Here is a 14,386-nt window from a genome sequence, read left to right as displayed (position 1 = left end):
TCTTCCTTTCTGCCCCTCCTTGCCAGTGCATCTTTGTGTCTCTCTGAACGGCTGCTTGTCCCTTTGTCTCTCTGGCTCCGAGCATGTGTGTTTTACTGTGAATGTGCCTGACCCTTTTTGCATGCCTGTGCATCCATCTGTCTCTTTGTGTGTGTGTGTGTGACCTCGTCCACATGCCTGTGTATGTTTGCATGCTCTTTCTGCATCCATGCGTCCGTCCATTCCGCACACACATTCCCTCCCTACACCCATCCGTCCGTCCCGCCCCGTGCCCCGCCCGTTGCCCCAGCCCTTCAGCACCGCGGCGCACGGACAGCTCCTGCCGCCTCCTGCCGCCTCCTGCCGCGGCGGCACCGCGCACCGCACCACGCAGCGCACCGCACCGCGCACCGCACCGCGCACCGCACCGCGCACCGCACCGCGCACCGCACCGCACCGCACCACGCACCGCACCGCACCGCGCCCCCTCCCCGACGGAGCGCCCCGCCCCGCGCCCCCTCCGCACCGCGCCGCGCTCCGCCCCGCCATACATAAGCGCCTGGCACCGCCGCCGGTCCCGCTCCGCCGCCATGAGCTACAGCGCGGAGCCAGCGGCCCTGGCCGCCTCCTACCGCCACCTCTTCGCGGAGGCCCCGCGGCGCCCCGAGATGCCGGCGGGCCGGTGGGCGCGCTCCGGCGCGGAGCCGGAGGCGGTGCGGGAGCGCGGCGCGGAGCCGCGGCGGGCGCGGGGCAGCGAGAAGGAGCAGCTGCAGGGCCTGAACGAGCGCTTCGCCGGGTACATCGAGCGGGTGCGGGCGCTGGAGGAGCGGAACCGGGCGCTGGCGGCGGAGCTGGCGGCGCTGCGGCAGCGCTCGGACGAGCCGCGCCGGCTGGGGCAGCTGCTGGGCGGGGAGCTGCGCGCCCTGCGCGCCCGGCTGGAGGAGGCGCACGGGGAGCGGGCGCAGGCGGCGCTGGAGCGGGCGCGCCTGGCCGAGGAGACGCAGCGGCTGCGGGCGCGCTGCGAGGAGGAGGCGCGGAGCCGCGCCGAGGCGGAGCGGGCGCTGCGCTCCCGGCAGCAGGCGGCCGAAGCGGCCTCCCGCGCCAGCGCCGACCTGGAGCGGCGGGCGGCGGCGCTGCGGGAGGAGCTGGCGGCGCTGCGCAGCGCCCACGCCGAGCATCTCGCCGAGCTGGGCGCCGCGCTCCCGGCCCCGGCCCCGCCGCCGGGCCCGCGGCCCGACCTGGCCGCGGCGCTGCGGGAGCTGCGCGCACAGTACGAGGCGCTGGCGGCCCGCAACCTGCAGGCGGCCGAGGACTGGTACCGCGCCCGCTGCGCCCGCCTGCACGAGCGGGCGGCCCGCAGCCAGGAGGCCGTGCGAGCCAGCCGCCGGGAGGCCGGCGAGTGCCGCCGCCAGCTCCAGGCGCGCCTGGTGGAGATGGAGAGCCTGCGTGGCGCTCACCAGTCCCCTGGAGAGGCAGCTGCAGGAGCTGGAGGAGCGGCACAACGCCGAGGCCGCCGGCCTGCAGGTGAGCCGGGCGGCGCCGGGAACCGTCACCGTCCCCTTCCCTAAGCGCCGGGCACTGGGCGGCACCGAGCATCCTCCTCCCGCGCCATCCGCGCCCAGTCGGCACCTCCATCCCAGCAGCCATCCCCTGTAATGTGTAGCAGCGGGAACCTTCATCCCACGCAAACCTCCGGCGCGGTGCTGCACCGGCACCTGCGACCCCGCACTCTCCTTCCCCTAGTCCTGTGCAGCGCTGAGCATCTCCTCGGCCTGCAAAATGCTGCAGCGCAGCTCTGTCCCCTGCAGCAGCCACTCCCGCAGTTCTGTGCAGCGCTGGGCACCCCGGCCCCGTGCGGCGCCTCCCCGCTCAGCACCATCGCCCGCGCTGTCCCGATCAGTGCCGCGCTACACCAAACACCCCCAGCACGGAACGGCACCCACCCCTCTTGCCTTGCGCAGCACCCACCCCTGCAGGCAGTGCCCCTGCAGCGCTGCGCAGTGCCAGGCACCCCTGCAGCCTTCCCACCGCCCAGCATTGTGCCTCTCTGCCCGCACACAGATCCTTCCCCACCACGGCTTTGCCTGTTGCCTTCACCCTTTATCCAGAGGCAAAACCACACAGGGCAGATTCTGGGGAAGCAGGTCAGGACACCCCCTCCAACACCCCGTCCCTGCACGGGACATCGCTGCACACGGTAGCACTGTTTGGGGCATCGATCCGTCCCTGCCCTGTCCCTTAACGATCAGGTCCAAAATTGCCTACACATCGTTGTGGGTAATTCCTCGAAGCTGTCTGCCCAGGCTTGGCCCTCTGCCCTGTGGCCTGGCTCTTGGCACCTGCACTGCAGAAATTGGAGCTCTGCAGAGGTTAAGTCTGGACTTGCAGACAGATCCCAGCACCTCTTATGTCTGTGGAAAGACTCATGTGGGGCAGACACTGAGTGCTCCATATCTCTTATTCCATTACTGCAGTATTGCAGTATTGCCACATTTTCTTGCTACAAGGAAATGTTCATGATTTATAATAAAATAAATCCTGAGATTGTTCTATTATATGACTGTTAAATGATCTGTGATTTCTAAATCAAGCCATTTCCTTCTAAATACTGAAACAACTGCCTTTAATCATATCTGAAGGGCCCAAGTAATGCCTTGTCATTTCCAAGGCCAAATTTTGCCAAGTATTTTAGAATTTGTGACTTAGCTCCAAGCTGCTTGCAAGCTTCCTGAATAGTTGAGGTCGTCTTCAACAATTTTTGTGGAAATAGGCAATATAAAATATTATCTAGAGTGAAAAAATTATACACAGTAATCTTCTTAAATAGTCTTGTCACCATGTGAAAGAGGAGTTCTGGGAGCAACTTATCAATTGGGGAAAAAAATATTAAGCAGCTGGATTAAACAGCCTCATAACTGAAATTGCTTTAGTGACAGCGTGGCACTGCTTTCCTATATGACCCTCAAGACCTGCTTTATGTGTAGCAATACTTAAAAGTCTTTTGAGCAATGTGCATGTGTAGCAGCTGAGTAATTTCCCTGGCTGCAAACAGTAGAAAAGGTTGGGAGTGTGTCTTAAAAGAGAATATTCCTATTGTCTGAGCTTTTAAAATGATCCTGCCAAAGCAGGGACTTGTCTTTGTATTTGTGGGCTGCCCAGTCAAATCTGAACCAACATGCAAGGGCTTTTGTTAGGGGACAGGTTTGCAGTGGTGTGAGGAGGGGGTTTTTATTCCACCAGCTGGTAGAGCTGGAGTGTGGAAGAGAGGTGCAGACCAGGAACAAGGACAACCGGTTTTGAAAGAGCTTTCTGTTCATGTGGACTGCTGGCAGAGGGAAGGGGGCTGGAGGCACGAAGAGTCACAGCAGCAAGAGTGGAGCTGTCCCAGGGTGGGGATCACCTCAAGTCATTCCTTCCTGTCCTGGCTCGGTGCTGCAGCAATCTGCCTGCATCAGAACAGAGGCTTTAATCTGTACAGCAGCAGCAGCCATGTCGTGAGGCTTTTCAGTTGATGCCCCAATGATCTCCTCAGAGGCACAGCTTCATGCAGATCTTTGGCTGTGGAAAATGGTCAGGGCAGTACAGGTCAAAGCTGAGACCACAAGGATGACCCCTAAATGTCCCACAAGGCTGGTTGTGCCCAGCTAATCTGACTGTGACATTCTTCATGCTGCATTCAGGACAAGCTGCCACTGCTTCTCTGAGGGGCTCTGCTCGAACTGGGCTCACTGCATCAGGGTCAGCACAGCTCCCTGCTCCCTGGGCAGCTCCATGTCCCGTGGCTGTCTCTGCACTGTCCATGAGGAAGGTCAGGCAGGAGAGGAAGCTGAGGACATGATAGGAATAGGAAGGGGACAAGATAGGGATGATATGGCAAGACAAAGATCATTTGCTGAACAGACGATCTGGAAGCAATTGCAGAGGCCTGACTCTGGGAGGGGCTGCAGGAGAGTTGAGGTTGGCAGTGGCCATTGCAGGCATTTGTAGGCAGGGCTACATCCTGGCTTAAATGCAAACTGCTGACTCATTCCTGTTCCAAATCACGATCCTCTGGTGGCACAGTGGGGCAGCTGGCAGCGGGAAACTTTCTGATTGGGAAGAGCCCTATGGGAGCAGGTTTCACTTTCAAGCTGCTGCTTAGATACCTAGATGCATGTGGGAAAAGTACAGACTGCTTGTTTTCTGAGAAAAAAAAATAGAAGAAAAGATTAGTCTCCTTTGTTAGCAGGAAATCTGGCCTTGGAGTCCTGCACACCATGGGTAGAATGTGTTATAAGGGACAAAAGGCAGGGCAAAGCTGACAGGAAGGACGCTGGAAGGATGCCGTTGTCCAGCTGAGCACCCTGGCTCTTGCAGGGCAGGCCCCTGTCTCTGTAACCTCCCCGAATCCCCCTGCATTCACAACCCCACTCCAGGGCTCTGAGGCATTTTCCTGGGAAGGTGTCAGACTTCCGCTCCTGGAGGAGACCTCTGGCAGCAGCACCTCTCCTTCCACCTCCTGGAAGCATGTCCCAACTCTTCTTAAGCCCTGCAGATGCAGACTGCAGTCTTTCTTTGCTGCTGCTGCAGTGTGGGGTGCTCTCACTTGTCCTGTTGAGCCACTGCCTCTACTTGATGATGTTTAAGCCCAAAACTTCCCTTCCCTCTGTAGCAGCCTACCTTGTCCCCTGCAGGACTGGGGGTCCCAGCACCAGGCACTATTTGCTCATCTCACAGACCCCGCTGCAGGTGGGAAACTACATAAATCCATCAATGGCAATCCACCAAAAGCCTCCCCCACTGCACACGCTCACAAGCCATGCCTGGTGCTCTGCCTGCTTCTCCATCCCTGCTAGCATGAGATTTCATGGTCCCAAGCTCCTGGTGGGATGTGCCATCATGGATCAATTGCCCATTGCAACTTCCCTGTCTCTACAATGGGCAAAGCAGAGTGGGACTGTGGGAGAAGATCCTGTTTCAAAACACAGCCCTGAGCACTCTTGCCTTTGCAGGACACCATTGGACAGCTGGAGGATGACCTGCGAAACACCAAAAACGAGATGGCTCGGCACTTGAGGGAGTACCAAGACCTGCTCAATGTCAAGATGGCCCTTGATATCGAGATAGCTGCCTACAGGTAAGGCTGCTCTATTCCTGCTCTACCTGGACACTTCCCAAGCCCAATCCCCTGACCCCACTAGGCTGGGGTATTTTCAGGGACCTAGAAAATACCTGGGTACACACTCAAGGAGCACCACAAGTGTGTTGTTCATCTCCCCCACGTGGATCGGCCATGCTCCTGCCTGGGGAGCAGCCATGGCTCCATGTCCTGCCTCAATCTAGCAGCTGTGAACCACATCCCTCAGCCATCCCAGAAGCAGTATTTTTAATGGGGTTGGAAACTTGTCTCTCTTGTCGTAAGTAGATGCAAAAGGCTGAGTCCCTGTGCTTCAGGTGCTCAGTTTCCTGGTGCTTCTGGAGAGGAAAGAGGGGAGAAAGTTGCTCTCATGTATCCCATATTGCAAGTCCTCCAGAAATGGTTGACCAAAACATGATTTTGAATCAGTTTCATGGTGCAGTGTGACCTGGGGTGATGGCTTGGGCTTGCCTTCAGGGCACTACTTGCTCTCAAGTTTTGCAGATGTTTCACATCCCCATACTAACCTCTTCCCTTGTGATGTGCTTGCAGGAAGCTGCTGGAGGGAGAGGAGAACCTCTTCAGCATGGGAAGCGGCGGCCTTCCATCACTCAATTCCCTCCCCAGCCCCACTTACTCCTTCCAGCCAAGGAGCTTTAGTTCCTCTACTCTGTCCTTCAAAGAGGAGGAGCAAGGAGAGGTTATTAAAGTGACCTCTAAAATATCATCCAGCAGGGCTGAGGTGGTTCAGGGGACCATAACCTCTGTCAAGAAAAGAGGGAGGTTAAACCTGCATGGAGGAATCCTTGCAAATGCAAAGATGTAACCATCAGGACCCTGTTCTCATGCATTTGAGGGGGAACAGTCTCCACTCGGCCTTTAAATTGCTCCTCTGAGCATGAAGCTGCCCTGGGCTCACAGGAAGCCTCCCTTAGAAACACATACCTTCCTGGGGACACCAACCCAGGGATGGCTTCCTTGTGGGTCCTGCCATGCAGAGGCCGAGCTTGGCACATTGCTCCCTTTTAAATGGGGTGGGGGCACGCAGGACAGGTAGCTAGAGATGCATGTTGGTCGTTGTGGTGGTGGCACATGGACTCGTAGCACGCTCCCTCTCTCCTCCATCGGCGGGCGGGGGGCAGCTGGCTGGGAATGCTGCTGAGCCCGCTCTCTGGGGAGGGGAGGGAAACAGCTCAACATGTTTACTATAACTAGTTTCAAGGCTACATACCTTCATCAGCTATCCAAATCCATGTAGAGCTAAACTCTTCCCCATTCCTCAAACTGTAGCCATTCACTTTTAACCCTAGAAACACAGAAATAGCCATACTGGACTGTAACCACTCCTGACATTTGATCTCAGCCACGTATGTTTCGAACTATAAGGAATGTTAATTTTTCTTTGTACTGACAAATCTTGTTTTCTGACAGCACTAGTCGAGCCAGGCACATGGGGTTTATAAGCAGCAGGCACAGGGCAGTGAACTGCTACCTTGGAGGTGAAGGCACCACCATGCTGCAGGGTGCAGTACCTCATGCGGTATCACTATCTCCCAAATATTAGGGTCAGAGGGCTCCTTGTTTGGCTGCACAGTCTTCACATGAAAAACTTGTGCCCAGATTAGCACTGTGCCCCAGATGGCACTGGGAAGCTGCAGGACTCCTAAACACCAGCCCACAAAGCATCCTTGTCTCCACTCTAACTGTTGCAATGTGTGCCAAATTTGATATAGGATTTAACAACCATAGGTTTCCTTCAATGCCTTAAATTGCCAGCGATCGCTTTTGCAAGAGCCGGAGACTCAATGTGTTGTGTGTCAGTGCCCTGGCAGGGTTATCATCACCAGACCTTGCTGCCCTTGTGGCGCTGCCAGAGTAGTTCCTGGAACCAGCAGATTGTTTGCTTGCATTCTTTCTTCTTCTATTGTAAGGCACAAGTTAATAATTAAAAAAAGAAATAGTTGTGTGGATCAAACCAAGCTGTTTTGTCATCTTTACTACTGCGTCATCTTGGGAACACACTTGGTTTCTGGCCCACAGCTGGGTAAGTGCCCAGCAGTCCTTCTGGGCCCCTACAAAGAACGTGGTGTTGGGGTTGGCAGCTGCCAACCCCTCCTGCTGGGGCTACAAGGTGTGGCTGGGCCCACCAATGGCAGTGGGGCATGTATGGGGCGCACCCAGGGGCCTGTCATGGTGGCTCTGCTGTGCAGAAGAGTTCATGGCCAGCTGGCTGAGGGATCAAGGTCTGCCATGGCCGAGTGCACACTCATTTGCTCAGAAAATGGACTCTGAGGCTGTGATTTGCATCACGCTCCTGACAGTTCAGTCCCAAGGTCTCTGTCATTTTCTCTCCACCCTGCCTGTGTGCTCAGGGGTTAGAAACAGACTCGTGGTTTGCCTGCACAACTGAAGATAAAGTGATTTACACAAGAGCAGATGAAGAAGGGAGGTACCCACCTCCCAAGTAAACTTAGCAGTCACAGGTACTGTTATAATATGCAGTATTAATGCTGTTATAATAAGCAGTAGCTTATACTTGGAAGATGCACACGTTCTGCTTGAGATGTGCCTGTAGAGGAAAAGAGCACAGGCAGTTTCCTGCTGGGTGGCCCTGCCAGAGCACACTGTCCTATTGCCTTCCTACTTCTGCTTTGTTGCACCACATCGTGGCAATATGCCCCAAGGCCCCAGGGCCACGGTCTGACAGTCACAGGCTTCTCCACCAGAGCTGCAGGCCAGGAGCAGCATGGCTACACCTTGATCCTGTCACACTGATAACCTCGGGGACCGTGCCCTGGCCAGGCTGCTCGCCGTGAGGGAGGGCAGCCCCGCAGGTGGGTGAAGCAAGGGGCACTTCCCAGGGCATGGCTGTGGCAGTGCAGCTCACCGGCAGCCCCCAGCAAAACAGCACAGAGCAACTTGGGGTGCCCAGGCAGAGCTTGGGGGAGCCAGCACCTGCAGAGTTAAGTCAAAGGCACTGGCACATAAAACAAGGGTCAAGAAATGTCCAAATATCTCCTGGCTCGGCTGTCAGTTAGGAAATGCAAACACACAGTATTTCTCCCAATCCAAAGGGGGAATAAAAAGCAGATGTAGCTGTGCAGCTAATGAAATATATTCTGAATCTCACTCTCCAGCACTGCTGCTTTCTGTCCCTTGAGCATAAGCAGCCTGACCTGTCCTTTGTTCCCAGCACAATCTCCATCAGAATTCCTGCTTGCTCAGCTAACTGGATGCTAGTAATGAAGCTAGGAATTTTACTTTGGTGATATACTTGTGAAGGGGCTGCAGTGGTGGAGGAGAATGGAGGAGCTGCGGGAAGAACAAGGAACTATTTTGAAAAATGGCTGCAGTGTGAGGGCCAGCCCAGAGATTTCCTGCATTTCTGGAGCTCTGCAGCAGTTTGGTGCTGTCTCATGGTGTTAAACTCCAGAGGTGATAGAGGGGCAACAAGCAGGGAGGCCCATATCTACACTCTCCTTTTCTTTATGAGAAGAGAAATTACAGCAAAGAGGGACAGGCCTGGCTGAATATGTTGCCAGTGCTGAACTCTGACTACCTCCATCCAGGCCTCCTTTTCCATTGCTATCTTCTTCAGAGTGGCTCCTTTTACCTGCCTGCTTATATGCACCAGAAAGCTTCTATAGTGAAACCATAAGCTGGAACAGGGCAATAAATCCTCCTCTGTGGTCCCATCTTTCTTACTGGGTTAAACACCCAGGCTGCCAGAGGGAAGGAGTGAGTCACACTGCAGATGTTGAAAGATTTATACCTCTATAAAACCTCGACCTCTCGGATAAAAGGCAGCTGTGGACACGGACTGCACCATCAGCTCAGGAAGCAGCAGAGAGCGGCTATTTCTCCATGATACTGCATTTCCTTCATCTTTATGCCAGGGAGAACTTGAGCCTCCACACAGTAGGACAAATTCCCACCACTGGGCTGGCCCTTTGTTTTTTCCTGGATGTAGATGCTGGCTCACGCAGCTGAGATGTACAGCTTCTTGAAAACAGACAAAGTTGCTGCACACAGAGAAGTTTTGCTAATGACACTTATCCAGATGCTGGAATTAATTAAAAAGTAAGCCAAAGAAAAAGCAGCCAAAGGAAAAAACCCACAAACCCCAAACATTTTCCTTTGGCAGGAGTGCAACCATCTCCTTTTCCAGACTGAGGAAGAACGCTGTCATTCAGCAAGAAGGAATCAATAGGCAATTCAGAGCAAAGTCTCTTCCGGCACCTTTGGCTGAATCCAGCCAACTCTCTCTTTGCCAGCTCTTGGCACAGACACCTCTTTAAGGAAAAGAGCTTCTTCCTGCAGAGAGTGATCCACACAGAGCCCTAACACCAGCAGCCAAACAGATGCTTCTGAATGATCAAATGTCCACATCACTGTGGTTTGACACTGTGAAGCAGAGTTTATGTCAAAATAGCACAAGCAATGCCAGCTCATTCATGCAAGTCTTCTCAGGCCTATGGGAATAAGAATCACTTGGCAAATGCAGCACAACATGCAAACAGGGCACTGCTTGGGGTGGGGTGGGAGAATGTTCATTGACCTTGGTCTGTTCCAGCGCTTCCAGCTGAACCAGAGGGACTGCAGAGCTGGGGGGGTCAGGGGGAAAGCACTCCTACAGATTTTGCAGGGGTCTTCATCTCAACCAGAGATGAGCCTGCAACCCTGTGACAAGCAATTACATCCTTGTTAAAGCAGACATTGTGCTGCCCAGAACTGACATAGAACATGACTTTAAGAAGGAACAGTGTCCATGCTAAACATCTGCTTAGATGGAAGGGAAATACCCAGAAAATGTCAGAGTGCAATTCCAGAGCCCCAGCTACACATTCACTTGCTGATGGCAGCAAAGCCCTTGAGGTGCTGTATCAGTTCTGAAACAGCAGACGCCCAAAGTCCATTCCTATCACAGCAGGGTCACTCTGCTCCTTTGCCTTTGAATCAAGAGGCAGCTGCTGCCTGCCTGCATCTCTGCAGAGAGCACAAGGAGAAACAAGTTCTTGGCTCCCCAGTGTCCAGAGCAGCCTTGTAAATGCTCTGACAGACACGTAGTCATTCCCTGAGATGATGCATATGCAGACCCAAGTGTGGTCTGTAAGAACAAGCCATTTGGAAAAGCTGAGACCAGACTGAAAAACGTGGTTTGCACTGAGGCTCAGAACATCATTCATTTTAAGCAAATTTCAATGGAAATGCAAAAACAACAACAAAAAAAGCCGAAAGCCCCAGATATGACACCTCATTAGCAAATTCCTAGTCTAGCAATGAGGCCTGGGAGATGTATGAATAAGAATGCCTGAAGCAAGCCAAAATGATTCAGCAAGCCAAAACATTCAGGCTAGATTCTTAAGGAAGCAAGGATTATAGGATCATACTGTGACTCCATGTCCTCTTTACCCCCTACGTCCTCCCCGATCATTTCTTATGCTCATCAGCTTAACTTCAGCCACATTTGAGAGCACTGGAAGTCTCAAAGATACCAAACCCCTCTCACTTTCACGGTATCAGGTACACAGGTGAAAGATTCTCATGGACTGAGAAGCTGAGCTTCCCCTACTGGACACCAGAAGACCCATTCAGAGGACAGAGGTTATGGCTGCCACAACACCAAGGGCTCCAAAGTAGCTCTCACAGGAACACACAATTTTTCTCAGTCTTTGCCAAGTGCCCACCACCCACTTTTCTACTGCTGATGTTTCCCTTGGAAACATTACATTTTAAGTGTTCATTTCCAAATAGACTATTTTACCACACAATTAGAAAATGCAAGTTCTCTTTTCCACTTTGGGAAATACTTCTTTTGCAGACCACTGCTGCATTTGACACAAGTGCACTGTTTTAGACTAAATCCAAACCTAGTGAAGATAGTGATGCAGCTCCAGCAAGAATTCTGCAGCTACAGAGCAGCCAATCAATATTGCATTTCACCTCAGATGTGATTACCATTTCTCTCTCAAAAACAATAAAATTTGCCCTGTCCAGTGATTAAACCTGTATCTATGGCAACATTCTGAAAGCTCAGTAAATGTAAATATCCTTTGGCTCATTCAACAAGGGTGTCTTAAAGATGACATGGTAAAATTCCATTTGTGGTCACCTTGGTTCTCTTTCTGCTGAACAGAAGAAACAGGAGGTAGAAAAACCAAATAAAAAGCAGAAATGAATGCACCATTTGCAACGTCTCTCAGTCTCTCAGCAGGTATTTATGACAGCCTCAAAAGTACATTTTAAAGAATGTAAATGTTCAGGCTGGCCCTTGGTGCATTCTGTTGAGATTAAAAGATTCATGGGGACAATGTGACAATCTCTTTAAAAGAAAGGCATGCAATACATAAAAACTCCTGTATCTGTTAATAGGCTTTCTCTCAACTGCTGGAGTGAAGCCCTACACTCATTTGTACTGAGCACAGATTTCATACTAATAATATTCCACACTGAAGAAAAGTAAAACCAGAAATGCTAGGGATGTAATTTTGCTAGTGACTGTTAAAAATATGTTAACATAAATCATTGCACATAAATGCCTAATGACTCCCTGAAAATAAATTCAACATGGGCTAGTATTAGACAAGCTCGAATGGTTTTTCAATAAAACTCTTCAGTTGTTTCACATCGACAGAAATAAGCTTTAAGAGCTCCCCTGGCTCACGTGTGCCACAGTCTGGTGGCAGTGCAGATCCAGGCTGGGTGCACTGTCGTGTTCAGGACACAAATGACAGCTATCCCTGGCCATTGCAGGTCCCCTCTGCTTAGAGGGCTCAGCTGCTGCACATTGCATCAGTCTCTGAACCTTATCTTCTTATTACACTGAGTCTGTGCTGGACACAATGAAAACAGGCAGAATGTAACCAATATGACTCAGTGCTCAGGACTTGATTGTACCTTGATTCTGTGTTTATAAGAAGTCTGGAAACTAAGGCTCATCATCTCCTCTTCCTGGGAATTAGCAGACCTGTAAAGGAACTCAGAATTATGCTGCATTTACAAGCAGTATTTAATTAGGATCTGTGTTAGCCATGATGCTGTTAAGAAGGTAGCAAGAAAGTAAAACTGGAACTATTTCATTAAGTAAAGAAACATAGTGTCTGCAAAACAATGAATGAGCCCAAGCACACCTTCCCTCAGTTGCAGAGCATGAGGCTGGCTCATCTCCCATGAGGTCAGAGATGCCATCCCATAGACGGCCTGTTGTTACAGATGCTCTTCTATCATCAGCACCAAAAGAAGCTGGAGGAAAGCCAAGGTTAAAAAGAGACCAACAGAAATAAAACTGCAGCAGGGGAGCTGAAAGAAGATTGGCACATTTTAAAGCAAGCAGGCTGATTATGCAGGAAACCACAGAGCCCCAGCTCAGCCTTGGCAATAGCTAAAGGTCACCCTGCTGCACACGGATGTGCCCCAGGGGATCTGCAGCACTGGAGAGCAGGAACACATCAGTGCCTTCAGGTGAAAGAAAGTAGGATGTCCAGCCAGGAAAACTATGCTAAAAATACACTTTCTGAAGGCAGGTGAGGAAGAAATAAAGGGAAGTGGACAAAAGGGAAATAACAGGTCACTAAGCATTCTTGTCAAAATACCTCAGGCTACAGACCTTCAATCCTCCTCATTAAGCCACCAAAAGGGTGAAGAAGGGAGTGTTGGCCTTCTGCATGTTAGCTGGTATGTGATTTACCCAAAAGGAAAATCCTTTGAAAATATCCAGGAGCCCCTTTTATTTTTTGAAAAACAGAATTTGACACTGACATTAGTGCCAGTGGCAGCACAGCCCTCTCAGGGCCATGCAAGTCAAATGCATGCTAGAATGACATTAATTTGAATTAACTATCAGCTTCTATACAGCTGCTAAACTCTGAACATGAGTCTTCTTTAGAAATGAAGTACAAGCCAGGATTAGGGGTGAATTTGCAATGTAAAATGTGACTGTACTGATAATGGTATTTTAGCACAGAGCTATAAATCAAAAACAAACCCCTGAGTGATAATGGGGGCAATATGGAGTATTTGAACCAGCTGCCTTAATTCCAGAGGCAGAGAAAGATCCAGTTCATAGGGGCTTGGTAACAACAGACATAAACATGAAAGAAAATAATTGAGAGGTGGCTTTCACAAAAAGATGTTCTTGTTGATGAAAAAAGGGGTCCTGTAAACGACACGATTATTTCTCCTGTATTTCTGTGGAAAAATCATCTTGACATCTTTACTGAGCTATTTCTCACTAAGATCCACATTAAAAAGAGAGTCCCAGAGATTTCATGTTACTCCAGCTAACAATACCACACTTAGCTCCAGTAGAGAGTTTGGTATTGAATTACCCTTCACCATTCAGTCTCTTAATTGAAATTTGTCATTCTAACAACCCCAGAGCACATTCAGCAGTTTCACTATAATCTACTTTAATTCTGAGGCTGACATAGGAAACACGGCACGGAAACAAGAGGGCTCAATTTTAAATTGGCTAAAATAAAGTTTATTTTACTGTTACAATATATAATCTTTTATCAACACAACTCACAAAGTGTTTACAAAATAATCTCATTTTCTGCTGCATTTTAAACACTACTTTTATACAAACTTTAAAGGTAAAATAGGAGTTTGTAGCTAAAAAGGCTTTTTGTTATATTTTTTTAGAAGCATCAGGAGAATTACTTCAAACAAAACTTTTTTTTTGTTATGGTACCACCTTCTCAGACAAAACAATGTTTTCTTGTAAAGACCTGAGGGACGATTCATGAAAGCTTTCCTTAGACAAAGGATGCCAGTCCTCTTAGGCTGACAGTGAACAAACACATTTGAGCCCTTGCAGCCAGGGGGGCAATGGAATCTGGAGGTGCATTGGGAAGAGTGTGGCCAGCAGGTCTAAGGGAAGTGATCCTGCCCCTCTACTCAGCCCTGGTGAGGCCACATCTGGAGTGCTGTGTCCAGTTCTGGGCTCCTCCATACAAGAAAGACAAGGAGCTCCTGGAGGGGGCCCAGAAGAGGCCACAAAAGGTTGCTCTGCTCCTTACTGACACTTAAATCCCCCTCACTGCTCCTGGCAATGTCCCCTCCATGCCTGACTGGCTGTCCAGGGCTTCCAAGTCTGGATGGAGCTCAGGGCTGCTGCTCGGATGTCTCCAAGCTCCAGAATCCCTGTACAGCTCAATCAAAACCTCAGCCCTGGACTTACCTCAGTCACTGCTGCTGCCTCACCAACTGACTGAAAGAAATAAAGGAGGATTGGAAGAAGGAAGAACTTCTTCACACTGAGGGTGGCACAGCACTGAACAGGCTGCCCAA

At 51.1% G+C, this 14,386-nt stretch overlaps 1 protein-coding gene across 1 annotated transcript; it reads left to right on the top strand.

The window, feature by feature from the left end:
* The first annotated feature begins 512 nt into the window (after positions 1–512).
* INA (internexin neuronal intermediate filament protein alpha) lies at positions 513–7,070 on the top strand. Its single transcript, XM_039554301.1, is given in 4 exon segments — positions 513–1,442; positions 1,444–1,503; positions 4,971–5,095; positions 5,648–7,070. Coding segments are annotated over 4 exon segments (1,332 nt in total). The 5' UTR covers positions 513–569; the 3' UTR covers positions 5,922–7,070.
* The last annotated feature ends 7,316 nt before the right edge of the window (positions 7,071–14,386 follow it).

This window comes from Corvus cornix, chromosome 6, assembly GCF_000738735.6.
Source record: "Corvus cornix cornix isolate S_Up_H32 chromosome 6, ASM73873v5, whole genome shotgun sequence".
In the NCBI taxonomy this organism is placed as follows: domain Eukaryota; kingdom Metazoa; phylum Chordata; class Aves; order Passeriformes; family Corvidae; genus Corvus; species Corvus cornix.
Note: the sequence above shows the minus strand (reverse complement) of the source record. Positions and strands in the feature narration are given on the sequence as shown.